Source organism: Oncorhynchus clarkii, chromosome 22 (genome assembly GCF_045791955.1).
Source record: "Oncorhynchus clarkii lewisi isolate Uvic-CL-2024 chromosome 22, UVic_Ocla_1.0, whole genome shotgun sequence".
In the NCBI taxonomy this organism is placed as follows: Eukaryota; Metazoa; Chordata; class Actinopteri; order Salmoniformes; family Salmonidae; genus Oncorhynchus; species Oncorhynchus clarkii.
In genome coordinates, this window is record NC_092168.1 from 31,709,914 (window position 1) to 31,724,862 (window position 14,949).

Below are 14,949 nucleotides of genomic sequence, written 5' to 3' on the forward strand. Positions count from 1 at the left end.
TGATGAACTTGTGGAAAAGATGGGACACCACCAAGTATCACCCTCAACCTCAAACAAGTGAACATTACTGTGCAATCACATATTTAGAGTTTTTACTCAGTTCAAGTTTAAAAGTTAAAATTTAATATTTGTTTTCACTGCATGTTACTTCTCCTTAAACAAAGTGTTGTTTTTGATTAATAGATTTTTGCACTTTATTTTTTTGTATTTCAATCCAATTATATTTAAAAAAAATTTCAGTTGAGTGGATGATAGAAAATTGCTATTATTGTTTTTTCTTTGAAGTAAATTTAGCCCACTTTTGCTAAAATAGAAAATATAGTCTACTGATGGTGCCTTGAATACCGGTTTCTTTCATTTAATGTTCATGTTATGGGGATATTTATATAAAGGAAATTTGTCTTTTGTGTCTGTTGAAAATTAAAGATTACTGACAGAGCCATAAGAAAATATTGCTTTATTTATCTGATCATATTGTAATATATTTGTTAGGTTTTCAGTAGGTTCAATTAGGTTCACTAGACTATATGCGTCATTTAAAAATTTTTCAATGAACATTCGAACAGTCCGGCCCTCGTCTTGTAGCTGATTTTTTTATTTGGCCCTCCGTCCATTTGACTTTGACACCCCTGCTATAGCTGTACAGCAAATCAGCAATCTGTTCACTCAGCAGTTTTCAAACATTTTGACCTGCGAAGCCCAAAAAGGATTGGTTCAAAGCTTGCGACCCCTCGTGCACGCGCGCACAGGGCGAACACAATCACTCCGCAAATGTAACGATGATGCATTTTCAAAATACAAGATACAGAAATAAACTGCGTTTTACATTTGGAGCTGAAAGTCATTCATGTTAGCAGTCAATATCAACTAGGGCTATTATGTCACTGTCACTTCTCCTGAGGTCAGAGCAAGCAGGATCATAACTGTATGCAGCGGAGATGGAATGATCTGTCTGTAGTCTTTTTCTTACTCTCAAACATCGTCATTCATTCTCCAGAATGTAACATCTTCATCCTGTAACTATTGAAGGTAGTGTGATGTTACAGCGATCTTTAGACATATAGCCAGAACTGAGGTATACAATTATAAACCACCCAAACTAGGCCTATCTGAAATTTGAAAATGATCAATGAAATCACCAGCTTGTTGTGGCAAAGATGCGTCCGTAGCAGATTTATATGGATAATATTAATGTAGGTATGCTACTCTCTTATTGCCAGGCAGAACTGGAGAATATCAAACAAGTGCTTTCTGGTCACTAATCTGAATATGTGCGTCTGCCTTTGCGCGCCAATGCTGGTGACTGGTCAACAGTTAAGAAGCACAACTTTTTGGTTCTGAAGCACAGATTAGAAGTTTTTGAAACAAGAATTTGGTCCAATGCCGTAGGCTACCGTTAGGTGACTAGATCGAATAATCAAAAATATAAATATTAAATACAAACAGTACGTATGTAGCCTATTAAAATATGTATGGAAAATATATATTTTTCCCATTCAGTTTCACACTCAATCCCCCAAAACCTTCTCACTGTGCTAGCTCAGCCAACCTGTGTTGATTGACAGTTTGCTGGTTCAATCAGAGGGCAGAAAGTGTGCGTTTCACTAGCCAATCAGTTTTTTTGCAATTGCGATACTGTCTCTGGCTGCGTGTAGAGCAATCCACGGAGACTCTGTGCCACAAAATGAGTGACAAGGCGTAACAAAACCTGCCCAGATCATTTTAAGTAATCGGTCTCAAGTCAAAGTCGAGTCCCGAGTCTTGCGGCTCGAAGTCCAAGTCATGTCTCAAGATATTTTATTTTCTATCAAGCCGAGTCTCAAGTCATCAAATTTGTGACTTGAGTTCTCTGATAAGCCCTGGTCAAAAATAGAATAGGGTGCCATTTGGGAAACAGACCTTTTACTGTTAATACAAACCACTGTAAAAATGTTCCGTGCAAGATGGAAATATTCTTGGAAACATTGAATGCTTTTCCAACATAAATAAAGTTTGCAGCTGCCCAAAGCTATGAAGAGTGGACATAGGAAGAGGAACATTTTGAAAACACGCTGAGAGAGGGAGTTTTGTGAAATCCAAGCCTATGGCTCAATAAATCTATTTTATTTCTCTAAGTGCACTCAGACAGCTCCTAAGCAAAAGGCCCTCCTTTGACCACTCTGCTCGGCCACATGAGAACGCCCATTGTGCCACTTCTTTTGGTACTGTTTGTCAACCAATTAGGAGCGAAAATATGCCTTATTTACCAAACTAAATGGATATTGGGCTCCATGTTTGGCAGGAACAAACATGAATGGGCCTGGCGTATTTCAGCAGAGAGGGAAACAGAAATCTGTTGTGGAGGCTGTGTGAGCGGAGGGCTTCCACATCCCCCTGGGAGTAGCTAGTAGCTGCACCAGTGTATGGTTCAACTACAGATTTAATAAATCATGCTTTTCAGCCCTCGACTTCTCAGTACACATCCGGGTACATGGACCACAGCGCTGGATGCTTCGTTACACAACATTCCACAACCCCAGAAAATTTGCAGTTACTTTCCTGATTCTCTGTATGACTCCATCCTGCTGTTGCGGAAGGAGACAGAGGCTGTGTCCCAAATGGCACACTATTCCTTATTAGTGCGCTACATTTGACCAGGCAAAAGTTGTGGCCAAAAGTAGTGCACTAATAGGGAATAGCGTGTCATTTGGGATGCACATATGGGCCTTAGCAGCACTGAGACGGAGCTGAAGGAGACTTTTCCAGTCTGTGTGAGACATCCTGTGAAACGGCCTGTTTCTCTGAGACTAGCAGTCCCCCTAAGAGCTACAAAACTAATGAGAGAGATGAGTCCAAATGGAATAGGCTGCTACTGCACCAATATATTTTACTTAAGATTCCAATTCTTGGAAAGACATCTAAAGAACATACAAAAACATTCATCTTTACATTACATGTATTATACATAAACGTGTCAGGGGCCATTACATGTATTTTATGTATTCATTCATTTAAGTAGGAAAGACCCTTAAAAACATATTTTGCAAGGGCGACCTGATCAATTGAATATGAGTTGTTGAAAATACATTTCTTTAATAAATGACAATCGCAGAGTGACCTGCCAGACCTTAGTGATGCTTACTGTGATGCTTTGTGACACAGTGGTAACATCATATCTCAATGGGACACTCACCTCCTCAGGACAGAGCTCATGGGTGCAGCTCATGAAGTGGGTACAGAGCAGAGGGAAGGAGATGGAGTGACGAGACTGGGATGGCAGCTCCAAACACTGCTGGAACATCTTCTCAAACGCACGACTGTAAAAGCTATCAGAAGGGAGAAGGAGAGATAGAGAGATAATGGGAAAGAGGAGGAGAGGGAGAGAGAGAGGAGAGAGGAAAAGAGAAAGAGACAGAAAGAAGAAGAGAGAGAGAGGGAAAGAGGAAGAGAGAGAGAGCGAGAAAGAGGACGAGAGAGAGAGAGAGAGAGAAAAGAGGAGGAGAGGAATAGAACGAGCATGAGCTGCAAATTTCAAACATCCATCTGGTACAATCATATTTAAAATCTGTCCAACCCTCTCCTCTCCTGTGCTGTGCCGTCTCCACCGAACACAAAGAAAAATAACATAACAAAACCTCTAACAGACAGTCACCATGGCGTTTTAGAGGATGAATGATGGCTATATAGCCTATTAGCTTTTACTATGTTTTCCTTGTAAACGACTTTAACTGAATATGGAGGTAGATGTAAATGTACTCCAGAGGTAAACCTCCCACTTGCTCACTGCACCTTTGATCCAATCTATTTCTATTGATGTCGCGTCTTCCTGTTTTTACTTTTATACGTACATTTGATGTGTTTTTATTCATATTTTACTTTTTCAATCAAATTGCCCAGCAATGGCTCTAAAGGACTCTGAATTCATTATTTTTTCAGAGATTTGAAGTGGGGCATGCTTACATCTGTATCGGACTCTTTTAAAGAACTGTGTGACTCTGAGTCTTGAACAATTAATTAATGCACCTACAAGATCAAATCCCAGAGCACCTAACAAACCAACGCTATTGGATATTCTTCTAACGAATACCCCTCACAAATACACATGGACTGGGATATTCTGTAATGATGTCAGTGATCACTGTGCAAAGCTTGTGTTAGAAATACAAAAATGACCCTGTTACATTTTAAAGACATTTTAGACAGTTTGATAAGCAAGCGTTTACATGATCTGATTCCCAATGTTGACACTGCCTGGGAATATTTTTACATTACATTTTTGTCCATTTGTGATCAGCATGCCCCTGTGAAGAAATGTAGATTCAGTGGAAGGGACCATCCCTGGTTTTCTGATAACTTAGCAGAATTAATTAGAAACAGAAATGTCTCTTGGGCTCAAGATATACATATAAATCAAATTTTATTAGTCACATGCGCCGAATACAACAGGTAGACCTTACAGTGAAATGCTTACTTACGAGCCCCTAAACGACAGTTAATTTTTTAAAAATATGGAGAACAATAAGAGAGAAAAGTAACAAGTAATTAAAGAAAAAAATAACAATATATACAGGGGGGTGCCGGTACAGAGTCAATGTGAGAGGGGCACTGGTTAGTTGAGGTAGTATGTACATGTAGGTAGAGTTAATTAAAGTGACTATGCATAGATGACAACAGAGAGTGGCAGTGGTGTGGAGAGTGGAGGGGGGCAATGTGAATCGTCTGGGTAGCCATTTGACTAGATGTTCAGGAGTCTTATGGCTTGGGGGTAGAAGCTGTTTAGAAGCCTTTTGGACCTAGACTTGGCGCTCTGGTACCACTTGCCGTGTGGTAGCAGAGAGAACAGTCTATGACTAGGATGGCTGGAGTCTTTGACCATTTTTAGGGCTTTCATCTGCCACTGCCTGGTATAGAGGTCCTGGATGGCAGGAAGCTTGGCCCGAGTGATGTACTGGGCGGTTCGCACTACCCTCTGTAGTGCCTTGCGGTCGGAGGCCGAGCAGTTGCCATACCAGGCATTGATGTGACCAGCCAGGATGCTCTTGATGGTGCAGCTGTAGAACCTTTTGAGGATCTGAGGACCCATGTCAAATCTTTTCAGTCTCCTGAGGGGGAATATGCTTTGTCGTGCCCTCTTTACGACTGTCGATGAGAATGGGGGTGTGCTCAGTCCTCTTTTTTCTGTAGTCCACAATCATCTCCTTTGTCTTGATCACGTTGAGGGAGAGGTTGTTGTCCTGGCACCACACTGCCAGTTCTCTGACCTCCTCCCTATAGGCTGTCTCGTTGTTGACGGTGATCAGGCCTACCACTGTTGTGTCATCGGCAAATTTAATGATGGTGTTGGAGTCGTGCCTGGCCGTGCAGTCATGAGTGAACATGGAGTACAGGAGGGGACTGAGCAAGCACCCCTGAGGGGCCCGTGTTGAGGATCAGCGTGGCGGATGTGTTGTTACCTACCCCTACCACCTGGGGGCGGCCTGTCAGGAAGTCCAGAATTCAGATGCAGAGGGAGATGTTTAGTCGCAGAGTCCTTAGCTTAGTGATGAGCTTTGAGGGCACTATGGTGTTGAACGCTGAGCTGTTGTCAATGAATAGCATTCTCACATAGGTGTTCCTTTTGTCCAGCTGTGAAAGGGCAGTGTGGAGTGCAAGAGACTGCATCATCTGTTGGGGCGGTATGCAAATTGAAGTGGGTCTAGGGTTTCCGGGATGATGGTGTTGATGTGAGCCATGACCAGCCTTTCAAAGCACTTCATGGCTACAGACGTGAGTGCTACGGGTCGGTAGTCATTTAGGCAGGTTACCTTCGTGTTCTTGGGCAGAGGCACTGTGGTCGTCTGCTTAAAACAGATCCCGACAGGGAGAGGTTGAAAATGTCAGTGAAGACACTTGCTAGTTGGTCAGCGCATGCTCGCAGTACAAGTCCTGGTAATCCGCCTGGCCTTGCGGCCTTGTGAATGTTGACCTGTCTAAAGGTCTTACTCACATCGGCTACGGAGAGCGCGATCACACAGTCTTTTGGTACAGCTGGTGCCCTCATGCAGGTTTCAGTGTAATTTGCCTCGAAGCGAGCATAGATGTAGTTTGGCTCATCCGGTAGGTTCGTGTCACTGGGCAGCTCTCGGCTGTGCTACCCTTTGTAGTCTGTAATGGTTTGCAGGCCCTGTCACATCCGACGAGCGTCAGAGCCGGTGTAGTACGACTCGATCTTAGTTCTGTATTGACACTTTGCATGTTTGATGGTTCGTCGGAGGGCATAGCGGGATTTCTTATAAGCTTCCGGGTTAGAGTCCCGCTCCTTGAAAGCGGCAGCTTTAGCCTTTAGCTCAGTGCGGATGTCCCCATAATCCATTGTTTCTAGTTGGGGTATGCACGTACGGTCACTGTGAGAACGACTTCATCGATGCACTTATTGATGAAGCCAATGACAGATGTGGTGTACTCCTCAATGCCATCGGAGGAATCCTGGAACATATTCCAATCTTTGCTAGCAAAACAGTCCTGTAGCTTAGCATCAGCTTCATCTGACCACTTTTTTTAATCGATCTAGTTACTGGTGCTTCCTGCTTTACTTTTTGCTGTAAGCAGGAATTTGGAAGATAGAATTATGGTCAGATTTGCCAAATGGAGGGCGAGGGAGAGCTTTGTGTGCATCTCTGTGTCTGGAGTAAAGGTGGTCCAGAGTTATTTTCCCTCTGGTTGCACATTTAACATGTTGATAGAAATGAGGAAAAACTTACTTATGTTTTTCTGCATTAATGTCCCCGGATACTAGGAGCGCCGCCTCTGGGTGAGCGTTTTCTTGTTTGCTTATGGCGGAATACAGCTCATACAATGCTATCTTAGTGCCCGCCTACGACTGTGGTGGTATGCAAACAGCTACAAAGAATATGGATGAAAACTCTCTCGGTAGGTAATGTGGTCTGCAGCTTATCATGAGAAACTCTACCTCAGGCGAGCAATAGCTCGAGACTTTCTTAGATATCGTGCACCAGCTGTTGTTTACAAAAATACATAGACCGCCGCCCCTGGTCTTACCAGACGCCGCTGTTCTATCCTGCCGGTACATCGTATAATCAGCCAGCTGTATGTTGAGATTGTTGTCGTTCAGCCACAACTCCATGAAGCATAAGATGTTACAGTCTTTAATGTCCTGTTGGTAGTTTAATCTTCCCAATAACTCATCAATTTTTTTGTCCAAAGATTGCATGTTTGCGAGCAGAATTGAGGGGAGTGGGGGTTTATCCGATCGCCTCCTACTCCTCAGAAGGCGGCCCGCCCTCCGGCCTCTCTTTCTCCGCCTCCTCTTCACACAGATCACTGAGGTCGGGGCCTGTTCCCGAGGGAGCCATATATCCTCCGCCTTGGGCTCGTCAGACTCGTGAAAGGAGAAAAAAAGATTCTGCTAGTCCGTGGTGAGTAATCGCAGTCCTGATGTCTAGAAGTTATTTTCAGTCATAAGAGACGGTAGCGGCAACATTATGTGCAAAAATAGTTTTTAAAAAATGTAAAAAAAAGTTTCAAACAACGCAGATAAACAAACAAAAAAACAATCGGTCGGGGGCACGTAAAATGTCTGCCATCTGTTCCGGCGCCATTTTACTCAATGCTCCTGTTGACTGGGCCTCCTTCAGAGTGCTAAGAAACAAATGTACAGGATTGATCAGGAAGTCCAAATCAGATTTCTATCTAAATACAGTCACAGAGAACCTTAACAACCCTACCATGTTTTGGAAGCTAATCAAAATCAGTGTCAGGTTCTAATGTCTCCTCTGGCCTTCCTGACCATTTAATTATGGATTCTAATGAAGTGAAGGACAAAGATGATATTGTAGAGGTTTTTAACAAGCACTTCATATCTGCTGGTTCAGTTTTTGATAATGGTGGGGCCCAGGTCTCTAATGTAAGTTCTGTTACAGTAAACTATGATATAGGCCCTCACGTGAACCATTAACTTTGAGCCTGTTTCTTATGCCGAGGTCTATAAAGCACTAAAGGCAATAGACACAAAGTCTGCAGGCCCAGACAACCTGCTTAAGATAGCAGCTGGTATTATTACTGAACCTGTGGCTCACATTTTCAACTTGAGTCTCTTGACCAATTCCATACCCAGCATTTGGAAATCAGCTTATGTCCTCCCACTGCTAAAGGGAGGAGATCCCTTAGATGCCAATAACTATTGTCCTATCTCCAAACTCCCTATCCTGGCCAAAGTCTATGAATCCCTATTGAACTCATTCAAAAAACGTCTTAATTGAAAATAACATACTGAGCGGGGTTCAGTCTGGCTTTAGATCGAGGCACAGCACCACAACTGCAACTATGGCAGTGACAAATGACAAACGCACCTGATAAAAAACAATATTGTGCTGCTCTGTTTGTTGATTTATCAAAGACATTTGATTCAGTTGACCATGAATTGTTGCTAGCTAGACTCAGTAACATTGGTCTCAGTAAAGGGGCAGTAAATTGGTTTAGGAACTATCTTTCTGACAGAAAACAATGTGAATATACCAACAATCACAAGGCTAGCATTCTTGAGATTAATAGAGGTGTGCCCCAGGGTGCCATTTTAGCTCCTGTATTGTTCTCAATTTTTATTTATGATTTGTGAACTGGGATGCAACCAGCACAGTTGTAGCTATATGCAGATAATAGTCATATATTAATGTGCTCCTTCTCTGGTTCAGGCTGTTGAAGAGCTTCAGACTGCTTTCAGTCACTGCAGGCCTCCCTTTATGGTCTCAAACTGGCCTTGAACGCAGAAAAAACTAAATTAATTAACCTTACCAGAGCTCGCACTCAGCCAAAGAAGGTTAAAATTTGTCACATCTGGTGGCTTATTAATTGAAAAAAAGTGGCATCCTACAAATACCTAGGTATATAGTTGGATGACATGTTTTCCTTTAAAGTTCATATGGATAATCTTGTGAAGAAACTGAAATTGGGTTTTTATTCTAATAATAAGCCTTGCTTCCTGCTTATGGCTAGAAAGAAGGTTGTTCAGGCCACTTTTCTCTCTGTAATTGATTATGGTGACTTGTATAGGCATGCAGCCTCCTCCATCTTACAGAAACTGGACTCTGTTTATCATGCATCCATTGCACTTTATTACAAATGCCAAGTCACTCACCCATTGCACCTTGTACCAAAATGGTGGGTTGGACCTCACTTTATATGTGCAGAAAGCTACATTTGTATGTGTTCGCCTACAAAGCCCTTTTGGATAAACTCCCTCTTTACCTCAGTAGTCTGGTCTCCTTCACCACCAGCAGTTACCATACCCGGTTTGCTAGGTGGTTGCTACTTAAGTCCCCAGGACATTTACAATATTAGGTAAGACTGCCTTCTCGTCTTGTTTTTTGATGGGAGAATGTTACAGGAGTGTAAATGCTTTTTTAGGCTGGATCATGCTGGTGAATTGTATTGTAATGCTGTATGTTTAAATGTTGTAATGTATTGATTGTTGCTGCCTCCATTGAAAAAGATCCTGGTAAAAAAAAACATTTTTTTTAAATGGGACATGTAGGTTTTTCTAAATAGGAATCCGAGTCCCAAATGTAGACGCCTACCAGAAGATGGAATCCACATAACCTAATACCTTTACTGTTTTAAACGGCTGTGTAACTGAACATGGAGGTAAATGTCAACGTAGATCCCTACCAGAATAGGCCCTGCTGCAAACTAGCGTCTTGTCCAGGGGGTGTACTTCTACATCAAGCTGCCTCACGCTATGGAAACAGGAGATATGCACCTGCCCTTTGGGTTGTTCTGGCGCAAACAAGGTTTACTTACCAGAATATGGAGAGGTCAGACGTCTCCACCAGCATCTCCACCAAGGAATCGACCATCTTGGTGTGAAATATAATGGTATTCATCATCTTGCCTAGCTCACGGTGGTCTGCGATGCCCAGAGAAGCCTTTGACACGCTAGTATAGGCCTGACCAAGAGATAAACAAGGCATTATTGGTATGTCTGACCAGAGGAAAACACAACACGTACCTTCTCATTCAAGAGTTCTTATTTTTACTATTTTCTACATTGTAGAAAAATAGTGAAGACAATAACTATGAAATAACATATGGAATCATGTAGTAACCAAAAGTGTTAAACAAAATCAAAATATATTTTATATTTGAGATTCTTCAAAGCAGCCACCCTTTTCATGACAGCTTTGCACACTTGGCATTCTCTCAACCAGCTTCATGAGGAATGCTTTCCCAACAGTCTTGAAGGAGTTCCCACATATGCTGATCACTTTTTGGCTGCTTTTCCTTCACGCTGCAGTCCAACTCATCCCAAACCATCTCAATTGGGTTGAGGCCGGGTGATTGTGGAGACCAGGACATCTGATGCAGCACTCCACCACTCTCCTTCTTGGTCAAATAGCCTTCACACAGCCTGTAGCTTTGTTTTGGGTCATTGTCCTGTTGAAAAACAAATGATAGTCCCACTAAGCACAAACCAGATGGGATGGCGTATCACTGCAGAATGATGTGGTAGCCATTTTGGTTAAATATGCCTTGAATTATAAATAAATCAGTGTCACCAGCAAAGCACCCCCACCATCACACCTCCTCCTCCATGCTTCATGGTGGGAACCACACATGCGGAGATCATTCATTCACCTACTCTGCATCACACAAAGACACGGCGGTTGTAACCAAACATTTTGTACTCATCAGACCAAAGGACAGATTTCCACCGGTCTAATGTCCATTGCTTGTGTTTCTTGGCCCAAGCAAGTCTCTTCTTCTTATTGGTGTCCTTTAGTAGTGGTCACTTTGCAGCAATTCGACCATGAAGGCCTGATTCACGCAGTCTCCTATGAACAGTTGATGTTGAGATGGGTTTGTTACTTGAACTCTGAAGCATTTACTTGGGTTGCAATCTGAGGTGCAGCTAACTCTAATGAACGTATCCTCTGCAGCAGAGGTAACTCTGGGTCTTCCTTTCCTGTGGTGGTCCTCATGAGAGACAGTTTCATAATAGCGCTTGATGGTTTTTGCGACTGCACTTGAAAAAACTTGAAATGTTCTGTATTCTGTTTCTCTTTGCTTATCAGAGCTGTTCTTGCCATTATATGGACTTGGTATTTTACCAAATAGGGCTGTCTTCTGTATACCACCCCTACCTTGTCACAACACAACTGATTGGCTCAAACGCATTAAGGTAAGAAATTCCACAAATTAACAAGGCATACCTGTTAATTGAAATGTATTCCAGGTGACTACCTCATGAAGAGGATTGAGAGAACGCCAAGAGTGTGCAAAGCTGTCATTAAGGCAAACAGTGGCTACTTTGAAGAATTTCCATTTGTTTAACACTTTTTTTGGTTACTATATGATTCCATATGTGTTATTTCATAGTTTTAATGTCTTCACTATTATTAAATAGTAAAAAGAAAGAAAAACCCCTTTAATGAATAGGTGTCCACACTTTTGACTGGTACTATATGTAATGTTGCCTACAGCTGAAGCGGCTTTATATCTATTTTATTTGTCAAATATATCAAATCAACAGATTTTTGGTATCATGCAGTTTGAAATCTTTTAAAGAATCAGTTTCCTGTTAGTAGCGTTCCTTTGCCACTTTCCCAAAAACTCCCTATTTCCTAGGAATTAAAGAAAAAGCTGATTCGATTTTGGAAGTCAGTGGGAGTCTGGAAGGAAAAGTGTGGTTGGATGAGTTACCATATCATTAACATCTAAGGAAAGATTTCTGGGAAGACGTCCGTGTTAACTTGATACCGCTGATACTGACAATAGCCAAATAACACAATTTCCTCCCAAAGCATATGGTATCAAACCAAGACTGTATGCAAAACAGATTCTCTCTGGTGTCTTTGCAGAGTTCAAGACAATGCTTTCTTTGATCGTCGAGATCGTCAGAAGGAAAATGGCTACAGTTCTGAAACTGTGTCCCAAATGGCACCCTTCTCACATAGTGCACTACTTTTGACCAGAGCCCTATATGTAGGGAATAGGGTGTAATTTGGGCAACACAACACAACAAGAGCAGTGAAACATCTGCGTTACCAGGGTACAACTAGGCCTTAGAGAATCAATCTGAGAATCCAAAAATAAAAGCATACTTTTTGGAAAGAAGTCATCGTGAGCTACACAAGTGTGAGAACATGCAGCGAAAGTGTTGACTCGAACTTGTTCCACTGGGTCTCAACATCTCTAAATGCCTGCCAACTTAAAGAACATTCGATGCCAACCTGCTACCACAGCCACAAAAGACATTTAGCAGGTGCTAAACTCACACAACCGTTGTTCAAACGTCCGAGCAAGGATTATATATTGAAAAATTAGGCAAGGGGAAAGCTTAAAGATGATTGGAATTCAAGGCCTATTTCGAAACGTTAAAGTGCTGTTGCATGATGTTCATGGTGCCATTGTCAGAACCACATTAGAAAACAGCACTGTGGAGAAGAGACATGACAAGAGAAAAACAGAGAAAGAGAGAAAGAAAGAGAGAGGGTTAGGCTTTCTCTTCCCTCAATCCAGTCCAACTGTGGCTCAACCAACATCTGCTAGTTGGAGTTAGATCATGACACGATGCATGACTCTCATCCAACATGTTCACTTAATGGATCAGACAAACAACAAGAGTTTCCTAAATCAAACTGAGAGATTTAAAGAAAATAAAGAAAAGTACTTGATAGATAGAAAGAACATTGATATGGCTTATGACAAGGTCTGTGTGCTGTAACCGCTCACATGGCTTGTGGGTTGTGGTTGACAAGCAGCTCGGAGGAGAAGAGAGCACATGTGGTAGAACCTTTAGAAGCAGTGTTCTTGATGCTTGTGGAAGAGACAGGTTTAGGTTCTGATCCAAACATGAAGCTTTCAGGACCATCTTGATAAACTAGGATTATTCGCTGACACATTCTTATTTACAACCATCTATTTTTAGGGATTACAGTGACACCTAAATATGTAGGTATAGGCATATACTGTGGATACAGTATAGCTGTTCTTGTACATAATGTTTAAAATACTTTCGGGATTTGCTTTGACCCTGGCAAACACTAAACGCAAAAACACAGTGAATAAACCAACATCCTGCTTCTTGTAATCTGAGCAGTTCTGTTTTTGCTATCATAGTGTTAAGAGGCTGGCTGTGAAGGGTGTAGCGCAGTCAGTAGAAAAACCATGAGACTTGAGAAAATAGTTGTTCAGCTGTGTTGGGAAAACAGTCCCCATTCCACGCATGGAAGCTTTTCTCTTTTCCCCTTGCCTGCTGACTAAACTGAGAAACTTTTCCGAGTTGAAGAATTTCTTGCCGAGGCCCTGAGCTAAGATCAAACATCTCAGAGGGAGTTGAGTGGGACCGTACGTCACAAATGCACCCAATTCCCTATGTAGTGCACTACTTTTGACTAGGGCCTAAAGACCTAACGCGTAAGGCACTGGTCAAAAGTAATGTGAACAGGGCGCCATTTGGGACGCACACTGAAAAATCCATCTGAGTTGAGGGCTGGGCGAATCGGAAGGCAGCGAAACGGCGAGCCGACCAACGGGTCAGGGGGAGTGATGTGGGTCCCTGACAGCAGGGATGGTTGTGTTGATCTCAGCAGAGTACTGAGGAGTCAAGCGTGATTGAGAGAGAGAAAGAAAGCGAGAGAGCGAGAGAGCTCAACTCAACCACACTTGAAAATAATATGCCATCTCTCTTTTCTGGGGTGAGTTGCGATTTATTTGGGACAGGATAAAAGACGTGCAACGATTCTTAAACAAACACTGTTTCAAAGAAGAATATTTATTGTCATTCATTCCAAATTCATTTTTAAGAAATGGTCAGGGAATGGGGCCCAGAATCTATCTTCCAATATCCAGAAGTTATTTTCCCTGAGAACATGGACATTTATTTTTCATCACTTCAAATAACATGTACACCATGCACATGAATAAGAAAAGAAAACAGATGTCTTGATGATGTATAGACATTTGTCCTCACAGTATCTCAGGCCATATTATCTATTACTAGTCTGTTAAATGAATGTGCAGTGGGGCTTCTCACACAGGTACACAGGGCCTGTATTCACAAAGTGTCTTAGAGTAGGAGTGTGGATCTAGGAACAGGTCCCCCCTCTTATTCATTACGATCTAAAATACTAAACTGTCCTATTTCAGTTATATATTGCCCCCCCCCACACACACACTGGCTTACAGATAGGAAAGTAAGACAGGAGTAGGGTAACTGGAGTAGTGTAGCATGCTAAACACTGCTCTCTCATTACTGGCTAATTATGAGTGCTAATTACGACACACACACACACAGAGCACAGTGGCCTCTCAGCCAGACCTGGGTTCAAATCATATTCAAAATCTTTCAAAATACTTAGCCTGCCTGGAGTGCCAGATGGGCTGGGTTTGACACTTTTGAGACTATTATATAGTTGTTCCATAGTACCAAGCAAGCTCAATTGAGCAGACATAAAGTATTGTGAGAGGATTTCAAACACTATTTGAACCCACGTCTGCCTCCCAGCTTCAGCCGCAAAGCTGGTCTCATTTTCCTGATGGCTTCTTACCTGCAATCTGAACCAGTCCAGCCTCATGCCCCTGAAATCAAACACGTCCCCGTCTTCCACTGTAACACCGACAGAGACAATTCACTCAGATATGGGATCAACATGACACAGGAAGGAGGGAGGACAGAGTAGGGGAGACGTGGAGAGCAGCGCGGGCTCCTACTCTGCTCACCATCTGTCCTCCCTCCTTTCATCTGTCCTTCACTCAGCCATTACCAAAACAACAGACAATGGCTTTTAGTGCTCAAGACTAACATGGCTAGATAAAAAACAACTAAGCATGATCAATTAGACATTTCCTAACCTGGACTATTTACTGTACAGCAACAGGATGGATTGAACTGTGTTATCAACAACAGTCTCAATGAGAAACTGTTTATTGTTGATGATATTTCTGTAATATGAGTGGCAGGCCGTGTTAGGTTGA

General features: G+C 42.3%; 1 protein-coding gene across 3 annotated transcripts in view; it reads right to left on the reverse strand.

The window, feature by feature from the left end:
- The window catches only part of LOC139380788 (nck-associated protein 1-like), a 71,864-nt gene that overhangs the window by 37,862 nt on the left and 19,053 nt on the right, over positions 1-14,949 (reverse strand). For all 3 annotated transcript variants that reach the window (XM_071123817.1, XM_071123818.1, XM_071123815.1), the window contains 3 exons: positions 14,523-14,581; positions 9,775-9,920; positions 3,173-3,305 (listed from right to left, as the gene is read on the reverse strand). In XM_071123817.1, the coding sequence (XP_070979918.1) occupies positions 3,173-3,305; positions 9,775-9,920; positions 14,523-14,581 (338 nt within the window). The remainder of the gene's footprint in view (positions 1-3,172; positions 3,306-9,774; positions 9,921-14,522; positions 14,582-14,949) is intronic.